At 39.9% G+C, this 22,363-nt stretch overlaps 1 protein-coding gene across 2 annotated transcripts in view; it reads left to right on the forward strand.

Annotated features, from left to right (window-relative positions):
* The window catches only part of STYK1 (serine/threonine/tyrosine kinase 1), a 40,833-nt gene that overhangs the window by 12,766 nt on the left and 5,704 nt on the right, over positions 1–22,363 (forward strand). The window contains exons 1-7 of one of the 2 annotated variants that reach the window (XM_027595560.2): positions 6,653–6,828; positions 12,705–12,852; positions 13,342–13,476; positions 16,012–16,278; positions 17,036–17,217; positions 18,819–18,902; positions 21,030–21,238. In XM_027595560.2, coding sequence (XP_027451361.1) covers positions 12,807–12,852; positions 13,342–13,476; positions 16,012–16,278; positions 17,036–17,217; positions 18,819–18,902; positions 21,030–21,238 — 923 coding nt within the window. In that variant the 5' untranslated portion in view covers positions 6,653–6,828; positions 12,705–12,806. Of the gene's footprint in view, positions 1–6,652; positions 6,829–12,704; positions 12,853–13,341; positions 13,477–16,011; positions 16,279–17,035; positions 17,218–18,818; positions 18,903–21,029; positions 21,239–22,363 lie in introns of those variants that run through there. The other variant, XM_027595558.2, reaches the window with a different exon arrangement.

The raw sequence follows: 22,363 nt of genomic DNA on the forward strand, positions 1-22,363 counted from the left end.
GTAATCTAGGTGAGGAAAATATGACCAATTCTAGGGCAGAAGGCAGCTGAAGCCAAAGTAAAGATTAATGCCAGAGCCTCATTATATTTGAATCCATGCTGGTATAGAAATAGTATTATTTAATGTTCTTTTGATCTCAGGTTTTTCTCCAAAGTGCATCTCATTTCTGCATCAATCTGTCTTCCTAAAAATTATTGGTATTGATATATGAGAGGAGAAAATGTATGATCAAAAAAATGATGGAATAATGAGTAGAATTGGCCTGAAATTCTCTGAAATACCAAAGCCTTAACAGCAGCTTAACAGAACTCCAAATCATTTATTATCAAAAAGCTTTAACTGTGGGCAGCAAGGATACTTCAGAAGAGAGGGCCGTAGGCATGCGAGGGCAGGGGAAAGGGGGAGCATGATAATTCTACCTTGGATTTCTGAAATCCATAAAATTCTTTTAGTCTAAAATTTTAAAGTCCTGTCATATGTTATTTGTCTTGCCAGAACGTCTCTGACTAGGCAGTTCAAGGATTATGATCTGTTATTTTATGAATTAGGAATTAAAACCCAGGGATGTGATAAAACTTGCCCAAAATGACAGAGTCAGAAAGAGAGAGACAGAGATAATGTTAAAACATGGCTGCCAATATAGAACTTTATTAAACTAGAGCCTGATGAATTTTATTTTATTTTATTTTATTTTATTTTATTTTATTTTATTTTTTAAATGTTTTATTTATTTATTCATGAGAGTCAGAGAGAGAGAGGCAGAGGCAGAGGGAGAAGCAGGCTCCCCGCCTAGCAGGGAGCCCGATGCGGGACTCGATCCCAGGACCCTGGGATCATGACCTGAGCCAAAGGCAGACGCTTAACCATCTGAGCCACCCAGACGCCCATCTGAGCCACCCAGGCACCCAAGCCTGATGAATTTTAAATCTGACTATATTACTTTACCTACTAACATTAAAAAAACATTTATTAAAAACTTTAACTGAATATAAAATTGAGCATAAAATTAATGAACTTGAACATAAAATTATTTATAGTATCCATTGTATAGCTGTATAAAAATTTGACATCCCTCTTTGTATTAGTTAGGATTTTCCAGAAAAATAGAGCCAACAGAAGGTTTGTTTGTCTGTCTATGTATCTATGTATCCATTGAGATTTATTTTAAAGAATCTGTGGATAGTTGGGAAGTCCAAAATCTTCAGGGTAGGCAAGCAGGCTGGAGACCCAGTTTAAGTCCAATATGCTGGCAGAATTTCCTCTTCTTTTGGGGACGTCAGTCTTTTTCTATTAAGACTGTCAACTGATTGGATGAGGCATATCCACATTATGGAGGGTAGTCTGTTTTACTCAAAGTTCACTGACTTAAATGTTAATCTCATAAAAAAAATTCCTTTACAGAAACATCTAGAATAATGTTTGATCAATTATATTGGTGCCATGGCCTAGCCAAGTTGACACATAAAATTAACCATCCCACTTTTCTTGATGAAAATTTATTTCTACTTTTGATTTTTTTATTGTAGAAAATTTCAAGTATATACAAAAGCACGCAAATAGGTAGGATGGTAGGATGACTACCTATTATTAATTACCCAAATTTAACAATTTTCAACACATGGCCAATCGTGTTTCATTTATATCCTCCACACAATTCCATTGCTCAAGTCCTGGGATTATTCTGAAGCACATGCCTATTTCTGCTTTCAAAAGAAATAAATAATAGTATAATAAATTTTTTTGCATGTTCAGAAACATCTTTCATTAAAAAATCCTTTTATGGGATGCTGGCTCAATTGGTGGTGTGTGTGACTCTTGGTCTCAGGATTGTGAGTTTGAGCCCCATGTTAGGTGTAGAGATTACTTAAAAATAAAATCTTTAAAAAAAAATCCTTTTATAATTGACTCTTGGGAGAGAAATTACTGGGTCAAAATTATGAATGTTGTTAAGGCTCTTTTCTTACATGCCAAATTTGTTTCCATAAACGTAGAAATTTAGATTCCCTGTTAATATGTTAGAGTGGGCTTTTTAAATAGGGTTCTTCAGAGCATCATAATTCTCTTTCACTTTTTTCTTCTTCTATGGCTAGAGAAAAAAATTTGCATCTTGTTTTTACTTGAATGTGTATTATTTAATTACTAGTTAAGGTAAACATCTTTAATCTTACATTACCCTTCTTCCATATTTGTTAAACATTTTAGTTTGGTGTATTGGTTTTCTTTTGTTTTTCACTTTTCATGACCATTTATTTATTGTCATTTTAGTGATTTCTTACTATGTCACTAAGTTATATAGATTTTCTGTTTTTATTCACTGGTTGATCCTTTCTTTGGGATTTTTTTTTCCCCTATTGGAAGGAGTCTTTCTCTCTCTTTTTAAAGATTTTATTTATCTATTTGACAGAGAGAGAGCACACACGCAGGGGAAGGGAGAGAAGCAAGTAGACTCTGAGCTAAGCGTGGAGCCTGCTGGGGGCTGCTCAATCCCATGACCAGGAGGTCACTACTGGAGCTGAAATCATGAGTTGGGTGCTCAGCCAACTGAGCCACTCAGGTGCCCCAGGAATCTTCTGTTTTAAACTTACTAAGTCCTCACCAATCCAATATAACTTACACTGTTATTTTTTGTTTCTTAAAACACATAATTATTTTTACAACTAAAATTTAATTTTGCATAGGAATGGAGCAAGGATGGAAATTATTATTGCCAAACGAGCAATCATAATATGCATAACCCACATAATAATAATCAATCTCAATAGTTCTCAACCTAGCTATAGTTTAGTCTCTCCTGGGAAATAGTCCCTTTTTCCAATGCTGATAGGTGAAATCATAATTATGGGATTCATAATCATCACAATCTCTTCCAAGGTGGGGGGCAGTGAACCCTAGCATAGGTATTTTTTAGAAAGCTCCCTACAAGATTCTTAATGTGTAACCACGTTAGAGAATCTGCTTGTTTTGTTTCATGCTGACTTCTTTATATTAAATTCCTAAATATGTATTTTACTTCTGGGATCTTTATTTGTTCTATTAATCTTACTCTCTGTTTTTCAATGTCATTTTGTGTGTTAGGCCTTGTAACATATTCAGGCCTAGGACATGCCCCTCCCCCCCAATTTTGTTTTGCTTTTAGAACGAGAGATTACTGCATGTTGAGATGTCACCAGTTCTTTTCCTCATCTTGCTGGAGCCCTAAGTTTCCAAACAAATCTACTGTATGAGCCCTCCTTGAACTTCTCAACTTAGTTCTCTCATTCATACTTAAACATCTTAGGAAAGCTACCTAAACTTTCTCCCAGCCTTTTTCTGTTTATTTCCTGAACCACCCCTCTCTCTAGCTCTGCTACTGCCTTACAACTATTCTTTTTATGACCCTGAGTGATCTCCCTTCTGCCTGTATCCACTGGGTGACTTTTCTTACCTCTCATCAGCTTCAGGGTCACTTGTCTGAGTGAGTGATTTGAGATAAACTAACTAGGTTATGGAGGTGAATTCTAGGTAAAGGCGGACAGTTCGGTTATAGACTCAAATGTAGGCAAAAATAAGCAACTTGGGTTTATAGGATGTGAGCAGAACTGTGGGGGCAAGAGGTTCAGGGGTGTGTGGGCGGGCATGAAGCATAGTGGGGATGAGGTGATGGCCATTACTCAAGCGCCAAGCCAGCAGGGTATCTATCAGGGTGTGTGTGTGTGGGGGGGTCCTTTCCATTTGTAGCAGGACCTCAGTAACCAGACTGTAGTGTAAAGTTCTTATCTAATGAAAGAGAATTGATTGAAGCCGGAAGAACAGTAAGAGCCTACCCACCTGTGAGACATTCGGAACAGGACTCCAGATTTGACCGTGCTCGGGTATTAACTATGAGTAACTGGATGCCCCTTGCGAAAAATGATCAACCTTATATCTTCTCAGATGGGGGAGTATGGTAAGAAGAATGGGGAGAAGGAGCTGAGACTATTGCTCTTCTTACTGCCTCCATCAAGATTGGTTCAGGAACTGGGTAAAAATGTAGCCAGCAGATAGGTGGTATCAATGGAACCAGCTAGAAGGAGTTGAGAAATTTAGGACAGGAGGTGAATTAATTAACTAATTAATTAATAATATATCACTATCTAGCATTCTATCTGTTTTATACCTTAGTTTACAGCATTATGGTCTTTGATCCATCTTGTTTAAATCTCCCTTCCTCAACATGATTGTCCAATTCAGAAACCGCCTAGCGGGTGTAATACTTAGACTGTCAAGTCATATCTAGTTAATATGAAGAGATTTAAAACACATTAACTTTGTGATTGCTTTAACCTCCTCTTCACACACAGGACTAAATATAGTTAGATCCACAAATATAAATATTTTGATAATAGGTGTTTTGTTTTCTTATTCGGAGTTATAGATGCTTCCTGATTGGTACAGCTATGTGACTACCTCCCAGCCTGGGAGATAGGTGGAGGAGGGAGGGAGGAAGGGAGAGAATACTACATATTGATTGTCTGTAGTGGGCCTGACACTATACTAGGTATTTTACACCAAGTACCCTGTAGAGCTTCCAACTGCCTTGACAGATACATATTGTTGTCTTTACTTCCGGGTGGAAAAACAGAGGCTCAGAAAAGTGAGAGTGACTTATATGCAGTCATGATGAATGGTGGACCTGAGATTCAAATAGAAGTCTGACTCCAAATCTCCTTCTCTTACCACTATCCCATAGGAAATTATAGGCAGGGTCGGGATAGGAATGAAACTGGAGAGTTTCTGGGGCTGCTGTGATAAGGGTCAGAAGATGCCGGTCTGAAGGAACCTTCAGAATTTGAGAGGCAAGGTGGTATAGCTGGTTGAGGTGTCTTGCTGGTTGCCCGGCCCCTTTTCCGATGTGATTCATTTCTTGCTGCTCTCTGTGGTTCTTCCCCGCCCTCAGGAGAGAAAGAGGTGTCCTGCTCCCTAAACTAGGAAGAGGAGGCATGGCAAGGTCAGGTGTTATATACTCTGGATGCTTGATGAATCACCTATCAAACCAGAACTAGAACTCAAACCTCTGACTCTGTTATCATAGCACCAGCTCCGTGCTGATTCCATGTCTCCCAACTTCCAGACTGCTCAGCTCTGAAGCACGCTGACCCATTCCTAACGAGGGAATCTGCTGTTTGCTCCTTGCTGTGCAGAGTGACGTTCCCAGAAGCGTCTTTTTCGTCTTGCCAGGCGTTTGTTGCTGTTTACCTAGGATTACCTTCTATGTATAGAATCTTTATAGGGACACACCCTGTATGACATAGCACTGAGGCAAACAGCATTTGAGCTGATTTCTTGATTGTGAAATCCCCTGTCCATTTGTCTCTCTGCCTGCCTGAGTCTGGGACTCATTTTTCAGAGTAAGAGAAAGTGTGTGTGTGCGTGCGTGCGTGTGTGTGTGTGTGTGTGTTGCAGCAATCTTCCCAAAATGTCTTCCTTCTGTTCTTTACAATGTGGCTCCCCTCTCCACCAGAGGGCAGTGTGCCAGGATAGGCTGGAGAAACGGCAGAGCAACAAGGGGCTCCTCATTTATGGGGAAACTGCCAAGATTTTTAAATACCAGAAGTCTCCCCACCACCCCTGAATGAAAAGTCTAGCAGGATGAGTAGCAAAGAGGGGGACTGATCCTTGGAAACACATTGTGACTGACAACAGTAGCAGTGAGGTGTTTGAGAGAAGCCCCGAGCAGACGTCTTCTGTTGTGTCAATCAGGTAGGAGAAAGGAGATGCAGACGGATCAGAAGCGATTCTGTGTTTAGAAGTGGGCGGTAGCTGCGTGTCCTTGGCTTTTCCCTGACTGAGAATCCTTATTCTGGGCTGGGGAAATTGTTGTTCATTAGTGATCTTGGGAAGAGAAAACAATCAGTGGGAGAATATCTAATTTGAGATACATATACTATTTCTGGGCTTTTGAGGTTCGAATGTGGTAGATGGAGAATTATGGAATCAAGAACACAAAAAATAGAATGATAATTATAATAAAAATAAAATGTCTTGAATTTGTGTAACACCTCAAAGGAAGTAAAATGTAATCTCTGTAATCATATTTAAAATTTGATGGGGCATACAGTATTACTGAAATTCTTACCTAGATGTTAGGGGGCCTGTCTTGCAATCACGTTGCTCCTCTATAAAGCAAACTTTTCCGGAGCTACCGGGATAGAAGTTCAGCTTCTTCATCCCTACCGTATAGCACGTGCTTTAGGAACTCCTATAGATACGTAAGAATAAGAAGCAAGAAAAGCTGATAACACTCAGTCTAACTGTTAAAAGACCTTTGTTTAAACAAGGTCAGGATTCCCAGGCACCACAGGAGACTCTCTACCAACCCTTTCAAAGTGTGTTTCAAGCTCTGGGCTTCTAGGAAGGTGGGGGAGGGTGAAGATCAGAACCACCACAATCCTTCAATATCTGAGAACAGGAGGACAAGGGATTCCCTCTGGGTAACCTCCCCTTCTCTTTGCCTCATCCTCACTAAGCGATACCACGCTGCACAAGACAAGTTATCTACACTAGTCAGGTTTTCTGGATTGAAAGAGGGTCATCTCTTCAGTGTACTTTCCCTTTACTCTTTGTCCTCTGACCAAGTGTGCTTCAGGAGGAAGGTGGAGCCTTGGGTGCTGCACGGTGATTCTACGTCTTAGGCCAGTGCCCTGTCTCCTGGGAGTTCTAGCACCTTTCTGAGCCTCATGCTCCCAATGAAAGCTTGCTAGGCCTGGAAACTAGATCCTTTCCCTCCAAAAGCAGAAGGTAGAAAAAGGATTGAGCTCAGATCCAGGACAATGAGCAAACAAAGAAAATGACCCAAGATTCCATGATCTGGTGAGTACTAGGAAAAGTTTCTGATGCTACCTTTATTTTCTGAAGACATTTTGAAGACAGACATGCAGACATTGTCTGTGCCCCTGTAAGATCTTGGAGAACACACTTAAAGGCAGATTCTACTCACCTGCCCTTCCCAAATTATGTTGTATTTGTTGGTGAAGTTTGATTTCAGCATTATGCTTTCTATGATTCTTTTGGATTCTGACATAATTCCTTCTTGACACTATTGGTCTTGTCCATTTGAGTGACAGATGTGTAGTAAAGTAGTTTAAGGAATATCGGGTTTGTAACTAAAAGACTGGGGTATGAAAACTTGCTGTGTCATTTACTTGCTTCTTTATGTTTTAATTTTTTTAAAGATTTTATTTATTTATTTAACAGAGAGAGAGCAAGAGAGCGCAGGTGAGCGCACAACCAGGGGGACAACAGGCAGAGGGAGAAGCAGGCTCCCCGCTGAGCAAGGAGCCCCATAGGGGAATGGATCCCAGGATCCTGGGATCATGACCTGAGCCAAAGGCAGACATTTAACTGACTGAGCCACCTAGGAGCCTCCGTTTTAATTTTTTTAACCCTGGCTTATTCAGAACGTAATCTTTCTGAGCCACAGTTTCCTCCTTTGTGTGAAAGTGCCTAGCATAATACCTGGCATATTGTAGTTGCTCAACATGTTTATTGGAGCTGAAAATAGGAAGGACAGCTTGCTTTTCAGAATGTTAAAGCTTAAGTAATTTTGGAATCCTGTAGATAGATCTGAGCAATTCTTTTCTATCTCATTTCCAATTTTTTTTTTTAAGATTTTATTTATTTGACAGAGAGAGACACAGCGAGAGCAGGAACACAAGCAGGGGGAGTGGGAGAGGGAGAAGCAGGCTTCCCACTGAGCAGGGAGCCCTATGTGGGGCTCGATCCCAGGACTCTGGCATCATGACCTGAGCCACCCAGGCGCCCCTCTCATTTCCAATTTAACATGTTCATTCCAGTAAATGGTTTTTGGTTTTTGTTTTGTTTTACTAGACTGCTCAAGGATAAGGATGAAGGGGGAGGGGAAGAGAAGGTGAGTGAGGTAGAGGGTGGACTGCCTCAGTCTGGGGGCTACTACCTCCATATATTTCACCCTTCTCACCTGAACTCTTTGAGTCCTCTGCCTCAGAGCTCATAGCTATTAGTAACTCCTTTACCCAGTGTGGCATCCATGTGGGTGAGTGGGTCACTTGTCTTCATAAAAAGAACATGGCTGGTGGACCCACTTGTGTTGATACACAGGTGGTGAGGTTGAGGGTGAGGCTGGTGTAACATTTAATCGTATCTTATGGTGATGGCACCAGGTGTTATACAGAGGTCAATCAAGGAATTTCTCACACCACGTAGGCAGATGGAATACAGGAGAATGGATCTAATTTTTAAAGTTCTATTTGTAAGTGTATTTGGTAAGAAGAATTTCTTCTGGATACTCCTGAGTAAATTGTTGACTGTATCTGGGAGATTATACTGTGCTCACCGGACAGAAGTGTTGCTAGTAGGAGTTGTGTTATTCTTGCAACCAAAACTGTGTTTGTGTGTAATGAAACAGATATAAAGATGGGGCATGGTGTTATGCTTGCATTCTGCCTCTGTGTAAGAGTTTGGAGAGTTTATGTTTACAATTAGCTTAATTTCAGTTATAACCATTCACTTGTGTGGTGTCCAGACTGTAATCTTGTGAAGATTTGGGCTGAACTTTACCCCTCATTTCACTCTCATTTTCTTCCTATTGTATCTCCTTCTTCATTGTGCTATTTCCTACTCTAGATTCTCAATTCAGGAAGGGAGCTGAACTTTTCAATATGCCAACAGAAAGTCAGAAGTGATTGAGAAGAGAGAAGATAAGGAATGATAACCACAAATGAGGGAATAATATTGTTTTAATTAGAGCCCTGCCTGAGGAGATTTGGCACTGTTAGATGTAGGTATGTGTAAAACTATAGGCAAGCTGTGTACATGTTTTCCAACCATTAAATGGAATTATCAGAATAAACAATTTCCCAACTTTACTGGATCCTTGATTCCAATGGCTTCCAGTAATACTAGTAATACATGGCACTAAGGAGAGAACTGTGGAATAATGTTTTATATATGTAAGGACCTTACAGTCTAGGTAAGAGAAGAGTAGCCAGTATACATTTCTTTTTTTCTTTTTGAAGATTTTATTTTTATGTAATCTCTACACCCAACATGGGCTCAAACTCACAACCCCGAGACCAAGAGTCGCATGCTCTACTGACTGAGCCAGCCAGGCGCCCTTACATTTTTGTCTTAACGCAGTGAGAAAACTGTCTAGATGTAATCGAAGGGGTAGAGTATTGGTCATATTGTATAGAAATGTTGGTCAAGAGCACTGATAGGTTAGAATCTAACCAATAGGAAGAGTCATCCTAGAAAGTTCTGGCATCAAGGCATGTCTTTTCTCAGGTTGACACAGTGGACAGGCAAAGTCATGTGGTAATTGAATATTTAACTGCAGAGAGAAAAGCAATGTGAGAGGAATATTGTTGCTACAAGTGAGTATGAGCATCTTCTGATATAAGGGCTTTGGTGGGCTCTAGAGGTGGTAAGGTTTCCTACATAGGCTTCCATGCCTATGGGGGTGGGTATGCCTGGTGTGTTCACCTTAAAAATTCTGGACGCATTTCATATATTCCATATGTCTCTAGCCAAACTCTAATAGTTGGAAAGAGCTTATTGTACAAATGCCTGGAAAGCAATCTACTGAGTGGCCCTCACCATAGCCCTACACGCTTGTTTCCTTGGTCTAGCATTCAATTATTTTGGGTTTCTTGTTGTTACTAAGCCTAGCTTCTTTAAAGTATCCATGCCCAAATAAAGATACACAAATGAACCTTGTTCAGGAAATGTAATAGAAGGTCATACTATATCCAAATGACCACACTGTGCTCTGTAATTAAGTGTGATATGTAGGTGCAAGGGTATAAGCATGGCTTTGAGTCACTGCATGTGGGTGGGTATGTTTGGCCATGTGCCTATAGTTCAGTTTGGGCCACCATGAGCAGTTCTAAGTGAGGATACGTGTACACACAGGCCTTTAAATGTCTTCCTTTGGTATGTATTAGTGGGTGTGTAGTTTCGTTTCTGGGCAGAGCTTCCAAGCTGGAGCCAGCTGCTGACTGACTTTTTCTTCCACTTGTACTGTGGTTAAGAGAGATTATGCTCACAGAACACTCCCCCGGAGAGCCAAACTTGTTAAACTGGCTGCTCCCTGAATGAACACAATTACATCTGATAGTGCACTGAAAAGGAAGTAAGAGGAAAGGAGAACAAGAATGAGAATGGCAGTAAGACATTTTCAAGCAGCTTTTGAATTCTCTGGACTGTGCTAATGTTTTATTATTTAAGCTCTTCTCTTTCTCTCCCATCTCAAGGCTCCCTGATTCTTGCCCTAGCACCAGTGCTTTCCTTCCTTGTGGTCTTGTGGAACTGTGGAAACTTTCTCAACTCCCTTTCACCTTGCTTTCTTGATTTATAAACTAGATGAGATGGACTTTGTTATCTTATAATTCATTGACTTCATAGATCCCTTGTTATGTACAAGCCCACAGATAAGAAGGTGACTTTCCTCTCCCCAGTTTTCCTCCTGGCCACTCCTCTGTATACATGGGCTTCTGTCAACCAACCACACACTTGTCTTTCTTCTGAGTTGTAAGAAAATTGTCTAATTCTCATCTCCCAATCACGGAGCTTCAAGAATAGTGAAAAGGGGGTGAGGCTGGAACTGGAAGGTTTCTTTATATATGTATTTCAGGCACTAAGGGACTCTGCCTCAATAAGTCACATTGTGGTTATTAGTATCAATAATAAAGCACAACATGTAATAGAAGACCGCATAATATGGTGAATAGCACTTATGTACAATATAGTATTCTGTAATTCTGATTTGTAAAATTTTACCTTGTTATCAAATCACTACAAAACTAGATCACACACTTAGGATCACCTAGACACTGAAAAAAAATCACCATTTTTTTTCCCCCCAGATCCATCAGAATTAATTAGAACCAGGGAAGACTTTTGTTTACCAAGGGCAAAATAAAGTTTGTGTGTATATATATATATATATATATATATATATATATATATATATATATATATATATATACCAGCTCTCTTTAGAAAGAAAGGACCAGGTTTGGGGAGGTGGAATTTCAAATATATGCTGATCATACAGAATTAAAAGTGATGTACCTAAAGAATCTCTGGCCCAGTAAGCAAGAAACTAGTTTACTTGGAGGAGGATTGGGAACTGAATAAATGGAGAAGGATGGGGTAGGAGAAAGATTTTTATGGTATAGCACTTTAATTTTTTATTTTTGTAACTTATGAATATATACACATATATGTATATATTATATAGTTAAAGAGAGAGAGAAAGAAAATGGCTTGGTTCTGGATACTCCCTTTAATCTATATACTAGTAGGACTGAATGCCTGTGTCTGCCTATATATAATGACCAGGGAAGGCTCCCATTAAAAAATAAGTGATACACAGAAAAGAAAATATTAAACCTGCTTAGGATTATAGGGGAGGTAGATCATTTCCATATAACCCATGGACCACAATTGCTCAGACGGGTGGTGTGAACATGAACTTGAGCATTGGAGCAGGGGTCTTGGGTAGGAGAGGAACCTTTAAATAATTTGAGAAACAATGGCATGAAAGGATAAGGCCAGATCAAGGCTATACTTGTTGTATAATAGAAAGGGGGAAAATGCTAGGAAAAAACAAAGTTTTTCACACTTGAATATCAGGTAGGTGGATAGAGATGAATGGATGACTCAGAAAGTTCCAGGTAGCACCTCACACCAGTCAGAATGGCTAAAATTAACAAGTCAGGAAACGACAGATGTTGGCGGGGATGTGGAGAAAGGGGAACCCTCCTACACTGTTGGTGGGAATGCAAGCTGGTGCAACCACTCTGGAAAACAGTATGGAGGTTCCTCAAACAGTTGAAAATAGAGCTACCATACGATCCAGCAATTGTACTACTGGGTATTTACCACAAAGATACAAATGTAGGGATCCGAAGGGGTATGTGCACCCCAATGTTTATAGCAGCAATGTCCACAATAGCCAAACTGTGGAAAGAGCCAAGATGTCCACCGACAGATGAATGGATAAAGAAGAAGTGGTATATATACACAATGGAATATTATGCAGCCATCAAAAGGAATGAGATCTTGCCATTTGCAACGACGTGGATGGAACTGGAGGGTGTTATGCTGAGTGAAATAAGTCAATCAGAGAAAGACATGTATCATATGACCTCACTGATAGGAGGAATTCTTAATCTCAGGAAACAAACTGGGTGTTGCTGGAGTGGTGGGGGGTGGAAGGGATGGGGTGGCTGGGTGATAGACATTGGGTAGGGTATGTGCTATGGTGAGTGCTGTGAATTGTGCAAGACTGTTGAATCACAGATCTGTACTTCTGAAACAAATAATGCAATATATGTTAAGAAAAAAGAAAAAGAAGATAGCAGGAGGGGAAGAATGAAGGGGAGTAAGTCGGAGGGGGAGACGAATCATGAGAGACGATGGACTATGAAAAACAAACTGAGGGTTCTAGAGGGGAGGAGGGAGGGGGGACGGGTTAGCCTGGTGATGGGTATTAAAGAGGGCACATTCTGCGTGGAGCACTGGGTGTTATGCACACTCAATGAATCATGGAACCCTACATCAAAAACTCATGATGTAATGTATGGTGATTAACATAACAATAAAAAATTTTAAAAAAAGAAAGTTCCAGGTACTGATGTACTTAATACCTAATGATCTTTTGAGGTATCTTAAAACTCTCTGTATGCTCCATTTTATTTTTTCAGAATAATTTCACCCTTGGGAATTATTCTCAGTGGTGCTCTGTGCATTCTCTGAGGGCCAAGCAAAGGAGTGGACAGCTGTGTGGCCTGGGAGATGAGAGGGGCATGGCACGAAAGCTACTGGAATGCAGTCTCAGTGACAAGCTGTGTGGTAAGGACAGACACCACAGATGCCTATCTTCTGATTCTAGGATGACAGAGACGAAGTTCTGCATAGATTCTAGGAGGATGAGTTGACTTCTAGTAGAAATGAAGATGGCGTTCATAAAGGAATGGGCACTAGAGGTCATTGTCTTTGAAGAGGGACAAGTGCCAATCAGAGATGCAGATGCTGCATCCTTCACCTCAGCAGGAAAAATGAGAGATGAGACACAGAGCACACTTGATAGGCTGAGAAGTGGGGACACTGGGGTTTCTGATTAGAGAGCTGCTCCCAATAGTGGTTCCAGCGCCGCTGGTGTAGTGGTATCATGCAAGATTCCCAATAGTGGTTCCATTGTATGGAAATGGAGGGGAAGAAGGAAGAAATGATCATTTCATGTATGAGGAGCTGAGGACTGTGTGGGTAGGGGAAGTTGTGTGGACATCAGATTGGGGTTCTTCTTCAATCTCTCCTCCTCCTGCTTGATTTCCTACCCAGTTGTCCGGGAGCAGCAGTATGAGATCATCATCATCCCAACCATTCTGGTTGGCACCTTCCTTATCCTTCTTGCAGTCATCCTGTGGCTTTTTATCAGAGGACAAAGAGCTCAACAACAGTCTCCTGGACTCCGAGGTAAAACTCAAACTGGGGCTGGGAGAAGGGCCGGGGAAGATGGAGATTACAGAAAGTAAGAGCCAAGTCTCAATGAGCCCAAGTCTAGAAGGTGAAGTCCCTGCTATGGGAGAGGAGGTATGGGGTCCCTCTTGTGGAGCTGAGGGGAGGTGAGCTCTTCTCTAGGAAGTCATGAGTAGAAACGCAGTATATGCTTGCTAGTTGAAACAACAGTAGGCAAGAGAGGCTTCATGTGACCTGTTTCTATCTTCTTTGTCCTATTGCACTATCAAATATTTGGCCATGCGAGTGTCTACATATTGGGGAGGAAGATTACTGGGTAAAGCCCAAGGCTTTGTTACCAGCCTCGAAGGATGACATTTTACTCTGTAATAGAGCCCAGTCCTCCTCTGTGCTCCTGGACTATATGATGAAAAAGGGTAGCCTTCATAGCAGTCTTTGAAACATTAAGTAGGAGATAATATCCTGTTCTGAAGTACCAGTGAGCATATAATGAAAGTGAATTAGCTTACATGAAACTAAGAGTAAGGAGGAGAAAAAAAAATCATGACAGTGATCAGAAACTGTTTAGTGGCTGATCCCCATTCCCTCTCTAAATGGTAATTGGGTGATGGGCATTAAGGAAGGCACTTGATGTAATGAGCACTGGGTATTATAAGCAACTGATGAATCACCAAATTCTACCCCTGAAACTAATAATGCACTATATGTGAACTAAATTGAATTTAAATAAAACATTTAAAAAATTATCCCAATTCTCTTCTAATTCACTTCCAGAAAAACTTCTCAGAGAAGTTGTCTAAACTCACTCTCATGACTTCTACTTGTCACATTCTCTTTTGAACATACTAAAATAAGGCTTTTATCCCCACCACTCCACCAAAACAATTCTTTCAGAGATTGCCAATAACAGCTATATTGAGTCCTCTTCTTAACCTGTCAAAAGCATTTGGAACAATTATGCACCTTCTCCTTCTTGAAACACTTTATTTTCCTTTTAAACCTATAGTCACTCCCTTAATGGTCTCGTTTTCAGTCTTATGGATTCAAACCCTTTCTCTATTCTAACTGTAGTCCCCCTTGAAATCCAGATTCCTGTATTAAACCACTTATTTTGCAGTTTGGATCCAATACACATCTCATATGTAATATGCCCACAGCAAAGGTCCTGAAATTCCCTCACAAATGTCCTCTGGTTTTCTATGAAGTGTTCAGTCTAAAATCTTGCAGATGTCCTTGACTCCTCTTCTCTCATACTTTGTATCCAATCCATCAGCAAATCCTGTTAACTCTATCTTTAGAAGAAACTCAAGCGTCTCTCATCTTTCATAGATCGTTGTAATACACTCCTAACTGGTTTCCCTACTTCTCTCCCGGTCGCTTTATGGTTCTCCACAGGACAGCAGAATGATTCTTTTAAGGCCTAAGTCAGTCCTGATCATTCTCTGCTTGGAATAAAATAAAATATAATTCTTTTTAGAATAAAAAAGACAAAATTCTTCCAATGACCTTCCATGTCCTGGGCCCTCTCTGGCCTCATCTCGTATGATTCTCCAATTATCCCACATGGTTCCAGCTGTACTAACTTCATTTCTTTTCCTCAAATATGCCAAGTATGCTTCTTCCTCAATACCTCTGCTCTTCCTGTTCCCTCTGTCTGTAATATCCTCCCTGATACCAGTATGGTTTGCTCTCTAATTGCTTCCAGGCATTTCTCAAATGTTCATCCTATCAGAAAGGCTTGTCCTGGCCTTGAAATATAAAATAGCATCACGGATAGCCTCTGATTCTGCTATTTTCCTTTATAACACTCATCTCCTCATATGTTATTATCTGTTTCCCCTCTCTCCTACCACTAGAAAGTAATCATAAGATTCTGGGCTTTGCCTATTCCCAACACCTAGAACAGTTCCTGGCATGCAGGATGTGATATTTGCCAAATAAATGGATAGATTAATGAATGAATGGAGGTTTAATGAGAAGAATGAATTTCTCTTTTCCAATGGAGAAAAACTGAGTAAGAAAAGGGGAAAGTACCAGAAGATTTTTTTTTTGACTGAGACTCTGGGAAATATGCAATTTGACTTTGGGGACATCTTAAGGGAGGAAGAATAGGCACGGCTTAGAGTTGAGTAGTTATCCATACCTTCCCTCCACCTTTAAAAGCCATTTAATTGACTTAAGCATTAGTCCCTACTGGTAGTTACCACCACGTTTCGGGTATCTGTGGTTTGAGTACCAACTCAGGAACTTCCTTACTTGTTTCCATACTAATACTGAACTGTAATCCTGAGAAGAGTAGAATGAAAATGTCATTACCACTTTCCAGAGGTCCATCTTGAGTTGTCTTAGAAGTAATAGGGTTATTATAAATGTTTCACAAGGTTGGTATTGATGCTGGTTCACAGAAGGTATCCCCACATCGGGCAGAGAGAAAATTGCTAAAGGAACTTCCTTGCCAGTGTGTTCCAGGCTCTGCTTTCCTGGAGTCCCTAGGGTAGGGAAAAGATGATTGGTATCATCTCTTTGTTCTAGGCATTGCCCCTGTGCCTCCATCTAGGGGCCTAAGCTGGGAGGCGGCAGGACATGGAGGAAGTGTGTTTGTGCCACTTAAGGAGACATCGGTGGAAAGCCTCCTACGAACTACCACTCATGCTCTGGCTAAGCTGCAGGTGCCCCGGGAGCAACTCTCTGAAGTTCTGGAGCAGATCCACAGTGGTAGTTGTGGGGCCATCTATCGAACCAAGATGTACACTGGGGACCCTGCTAAGCCAAAGAGTGTTGTCCTCAAGGCTTTGAAAGGTAAAAGAAGTGTTTGAGTTCCCTTTCCCTTTTTTACTTTTCCATTGTGAGCCCGCAGCCATGAATGCTAACAAGCTTACAGACATTAAGATGTTAATCAACAAATAGCTGTGATCACAATTGTGAGCTGAGTAAGAAGGGGATAGAAAATGAAAACTTGAGACAGAAATGTTTTTCTTGGGGTTTTTCCCTAGCTCAGTGATGCCTGTTGAGGTTGCTAGAACTGATACCAATATGAAAAAAACTGATTTTTTTCATACTGGATATTAGTGCATATGGATTTTGAGGTTGTTCCTTCATTTGTCTGCACTATCACTTTCCCTAATATTGTTTTCTTTCTTTCTTCCTTTCTTTCCCTTCCCCCCTCCCTCCCTCCCTCCCTCCTTCCCTTCCTTCTTTTCTTTTTTTCTCTTTATATGGACCAGTAGTAGCAGATACATAAAACAGAACAAGGATAGGATAAGCACGAATACTCAAAAGGCCTAGGCAGTGATAATATTTGAATGTGAACACTTGTCTCTTTAGGCAGATGAAAGTCTATCCAGTTCTAAGGCCTATGATTCTCTGTTTTGACAAGAAAAAAATCAGTGACCTTGAGAATTATCTTCTAATTAGTTCCCTTTCTCTTTACTTTCTGTCTATACTTATTCTCCTTTGGAGTCTTGAAAATTACCATCTGAGGTTGCTTCCTCCCTCATACCTCCCATTTTATTGGTGATGTTCTGATTGCTTCCCCTGGTTCATCTGTCTGCCACAGAACCGGCTGGTCTCCATGAGGTGCAGGATTTCTTAGGGCGAATCCAATTCTATCAGCACCTGGGGAAGCATGAGAACCTGGTGCAGCTGCAAGGCTGCTGCACAGAGGAGCTGCCGCTCTATATGCTGCTGGAGGATGTGGCCCAAGGGGACCTGCTCAGCTTTCTCTGGACCTGTCGGCGGGTGAGCAGCAGGGCAGAGGCATTAGGAAGGAAAGGCTTGACCTGGCTGATTAGCTGGTCACATGTCAAATAGCCTGGCAAACGACAAAGCAGAGACATTATAGGAACATAATAATGATTAAGTATCACCATCCCATAGAATTTTTTATGATGGCAGAAAAATTCTCTATGGGCTCTGTTCAAAATGTTAGCCACTAATCACATGCGGCTATGGAGCACTTAAAATGTGGCTGATGTGACTGGGAAATGGAATTTTTAAAATTTTATTTAGTTTTAAATAATAAACTTCTCAACAGCCACATGTGGCTAATGGCTATCATAGTGGGCAGTGCAGATTTAGGGTATGAACTCTCGGCTTTATATCCTATGAGCAATGTGACTTTGTTGGGCAAGTCATCCCTCTGAGCCTGAATTTTCTGCATCTGTACAATGGGAATAATAATAAGTTATTATTAAAATTAACAGAAATTATGCATGTAAAAACTTTTGTTAGTATTGACTGTAATTTTATCGCTGTTAGCCTTAAATGTGTCTTCTATTCCATAACATCCCTCTAGTATGCCAGGGTTGAGGAGACATTCAGCTTGAAGGTTTTTGTACTTCAAATTCATATTTAAAAAAAGGTAAATGTTTAGAAATTTCCAGGCTAAAATGCAAGTCCTTTTGCTTGCAGTTTTTCTGCTTCTCTACATATTCCTCTTTCTGAAGTACTGCATGTTTCCCTAGTTAGTTCCTCACTTACCAATGAACAAGTTCAATATTAATCAAGCCTCCCCAAAAGACTGATTACTTTACTGCTAAATGTGTATGATAAAGGGACCCTGTTAATGCCTTACATCCAGTGGTGCAAATGGGACAATGTGCAAGTCTTTAGGCATTTAGGCCTTTGTAAGAGGTTATTCATCTGTAACTTGTTCTCTGCTCTACGCTATTCTAGTTTTTAAAACGATTATGCTTCTCTATTTTAGACCATCTACACATGCTTCTCTCATTACATCAAACTTCTCCCTTTCCTTTTTTTTTTTGCATAGTCATTGTCCACTCATCCTTCAGATCTTTTTTTGTCACCATCATATGCTCTTTTTCATGTCCTTCATGGAGCTTATAGACATGTAACCATATATTTATGTATGATTATTTGATTCTGATGTCACACTTTAAGTTCCAGAAGGCAGCAGACATGTTTATTTTGCTCACTCTTGCGTTCTGAGTTCCGAAGATGGAACCTGGCACATAGTAGTCATTCAATAATGTGTTGACTTAATGCGCTTAATTATTCACACACACACACACAGTGCCCCAGGAAAATTGTTGCTTTATCCAGGGGATAGTCTTATGATATCTGTCTTTCCTACCTGCTATTCTGTTCTTCCTTCATTCTGGTTATTTATCTACATTCCTTATTGTTTTTTTTAGGTCAATATATCATTGTACTTCTTTGCATATCTGAGAATCTCTCATATTAGCCTCTCCTTGAATTTTCATCCCTATGTTTTTGTATCTTTGCCTTGACATCTGCATTTAAGAATATATCTGCCCCTATTTTATTTTTTAGATCTGTTCATGTCATTTTGATATCATGTTTTTTCTTTGTCTCTCTAGGATGTGATGACCATGGATGGCCTTCTCTATGATCTCACAGAAAAACAAGTATATCACATCGGGAGGCAGGTCCTCCGGGCTTTGGTAAGGCTTGGAAAAATGACAACAGATGGTATGGATTTTTCTTGTTAGTCTGATATTTGACATCATATTTCTCATATTTATATTTCCAAATGGGCTATAGATTATAAAGAAAATCAGATGGAAGTTAACGGGCAGAAACTCAAGCACTGATAAATTGTTTTCAGTTCTTTCTTTATGAAATTATTTAGATAATATACACAGGATTGGTAATTCTAGGCAGAAAGTCATCAACTTAGGGTTTGTAGAAGGAACAGGAAGGATTTTAAAAGTTTCTCAGTCTTAAAGGTCAAAAACCAGGGCCAAGAGATATATGCTTGACACTCTTACTTCCCCATATATACTAATATTAAGAGATGTAAGATGGCAAATAGCGAGCGAGTTGGGAGGAGACACGGGAAGACAAACCAAATGGGTGAAAGGCTGCAGAGCTAGAAGGAAGTGCACAATTTTATGCCTGAAAAACAAGAAAGACGAGTTCAGAACACGCTTGGCTGGAGACTTGCTTTGATACTGAATGTGATAGGAAATACATATACTTTAAAAAGAACAAGGAACACGAGAAAAAAAGAAATAAAAAGGGGCAACAGTGAGATCATTCCTTCATTTTAAACCAACTTAAATAAAGAGGTAAGAGAAAAAAAGGATTTAAGAGAAAATAAAAAGTACCTTTACCAGAATTAGGAAATTTAGATGACAATTTCTATGAAGTTATTTAGATAACTTTGCTTAAAATTAGCATTTGCTATATAGAAAATCAGGCTCTGTGAAGCTACTGTTTCAAGTATTTGACATATCTTGCCTCCTTGAGGTGTGAAACGTACCAGGGATCTAAATGGAATCTGGGAAAACTTAGGAAAGCAGTGAGGTGAAAAAGAGCAGTAGTTACAGCCGAAGTTCCCATGGGGCACAGGAGAGAGCACATTGTAGAAATGAATATTATCTACAGTGTTTGGAGGTCCTAGTTGGTATGCTCCCTTGATGAAGTTAGGGTGTCAGGATACAACCTACCTCGTATTGTGAGCCACAATTGCAGTGGTGCCCCACAGAGATGCACTGATCAGGGCTTTGGGTTACCAGTTATAAGGCATTGTCATACTATTTTTTTTCTTACTTTGACAACCTCAAAGTCACTAATTCTTTATTCTTCTCATGATAGTATAATTTCTTTGTTTAAAACCTGACCTCACCAGGGACAGAAAACTGCTAGTTACTGTTTCCTCCATCATCAATGACTGGAAATGACCATCTTAAACCACCCCCCTTTTTTTTAATGTCATTCTTATTTAGCAATCATAGACCTCAATCTCTAGCTCTTTGGTCATGTATAGCTTTTCAACTTCTTATGCCTTGAATAGCCTGATGTTGGGGGAAATAATTGCAGCAAATCATTGTCATCCAGGTGCAATGGTTTTCAAATGCTTTGTTGGCTGTGCTAGAATCATTATGATACTTCTTAAAAATAGAGATTACTAGTTCCTTCTCCCTAGATTTTGGTTAAGTAAAGCTGGGGCAAAAATCATAAGTTTTTAAAAAGCTCTCTGGCAATTCTGATTTGTAGGCTGGCTTGAAAATTATTAGAATTTGTAATTTTAATTCCTATGAATTAGAATACCTGGTTCTGGTCACTACCACTCAAAACTGTGTGATCTAATGTAATCATTTAGATTTATCTGACCTAGTTATTTTAGGGACAAAATGAGATGATATAAAGCTCTGTATAAATTCATTATTATGACACTCAATTTCGCTATGTATGTATTACCTTGTTTGGGGGACTGCTGCTAGAAACTTGAAACCTGCTTCCTTTTCCAGGGTGTAGCTGGATCCTATCTGAGAGAAATGTAAATTCAGGCAGGGGTCAGAGCTTGACACAGAATGGGTGATCATACTTTCCAAACCCAGTATTAATGCTATTTGGATTATATGTTCAGTTTGGTAATCCTAAACGTAATGCAAAAATGTCTGATTCATTATGGTGACTTGGAAGTGATATGTCATTATCAATGAGACTTGTTCAGAGTTGAAAATGTCCTTGTCTTTTTGAGGATTCCTAGGACTGCTTCTTCTTGTCTGTGACTCAAGCCATGAACTCAAACAGCTGATCCATCTTTGATCTTATGCTTACAGGAATTTCTCCAGGATAAGCATCTGTTCCATGGAGATGTGGCAGCTAGGAATATCCTGATCCAAAGTGATCTTACTGCTAAGCTCTGTGGACTGGGCCTGGCTTACGAAGTCCATGTCCGAGGGGCCATCCCGGCTACTCACATCGTACCTCTCAAGTGGCTCGCCCCAGAACGGCTTCTGCTGAGACCAGCTGGCATCAAAGGAGACGTGTACGGTTTGTTCCTGCCCTTTGGACTTCTTCCCTTCTTGACCTAGATGTCCCCCAGTTCCTAACCATGACTGTATCTGTTGTCAATTATGTCTACATGTGAAATCTCTACTCAGAAGTCAGACAGACTCTCCAGGAGAAATGTGTGTTTTGTGACAGAGCTCATATTTGACATCTGGCTGCAATCCTTTTTAGTGCCTTTTAAAGTATTCCTTCTGTATTAGATTAGTAGCCTTAATCAGGAAAGAGAAAAGAAAGTGAAAAGATTATTTATACCAATATCCAAGGACTTAATCTAGTAGAGTCCCTTTTATCTGAACGAGGTGGGTCCACCTAATCAAAAGTTCAGTTAAACCAGGAATTATTAAAAGAAAAAGAAACATACATACTTTGAATAATTTATTTTGACTTAAAACATATAAATGTACATTTATTGATTGATCTTTTGGGGGAGGGCCAAAGCCTTTTTTATGAGGACTGACCTGCCAAGTGAAGTTATACATTGTATTTCTCGTATAAATAGCATCCATAACACATTATTTTTGAGTTTCAGTTTGGGATGATTTTGAGTGAGAAATCTGAAAAAAATGGTGAAGCAATTTGATTGCAGAAGTTTATTATTATTTTTTCTAATTTTCTACTGTTGGCTCACCCACACAATTTGACAATGCTTTCTTTTTAGCAGTATATCTTTATAGAATACTTTCAAAGCATTCAACCTAGTTTTCAGAAGCTAATACTTTTTTGCATTTATATTGAACTGATTACATAATTACATTGATGCATCTGATGGTATAAACAGTACTGGAAAGAATCACAGTTGACTTTCGGTAACCATATAATTCAGCAGCTTGGCGAAGCACATAGATGTAACATAAAATCTTACTAGTATGGGGGCACCTGGGTGGCTCAGATGGTTAAGCGTCTGCCTTCAGCTCAGGTCATGATCCCAGGATCCTGGGATCGAGTCCCGCATCGGGCTCCCTGCTCCTTGGGAGCTTGCTTCTCCCTCTGCTTCTCTCTCTCTCTCTCTCTCTCTCACTCTCTCTCCCTCTGTCTCTCATGAATAAATAAAATCTTTAAAAAAAAAGAAAGAAAGAAAATCTTTAAAAAAAAAAAAAAATCT

Source organism: Zalophus californianus, chromosome 9, assembly GCF_009762305.2.
Source record: "Zalophus californianus isolate mZalCal1 chromosome 9, mZalCal1.pri.v2, whole genome shotgun sequence".
NCBI lineage: Eukaryota > Metazoa > Chordata > Mammalia > Carnivora > Otariidae > Zalophus > Zalophus californianus.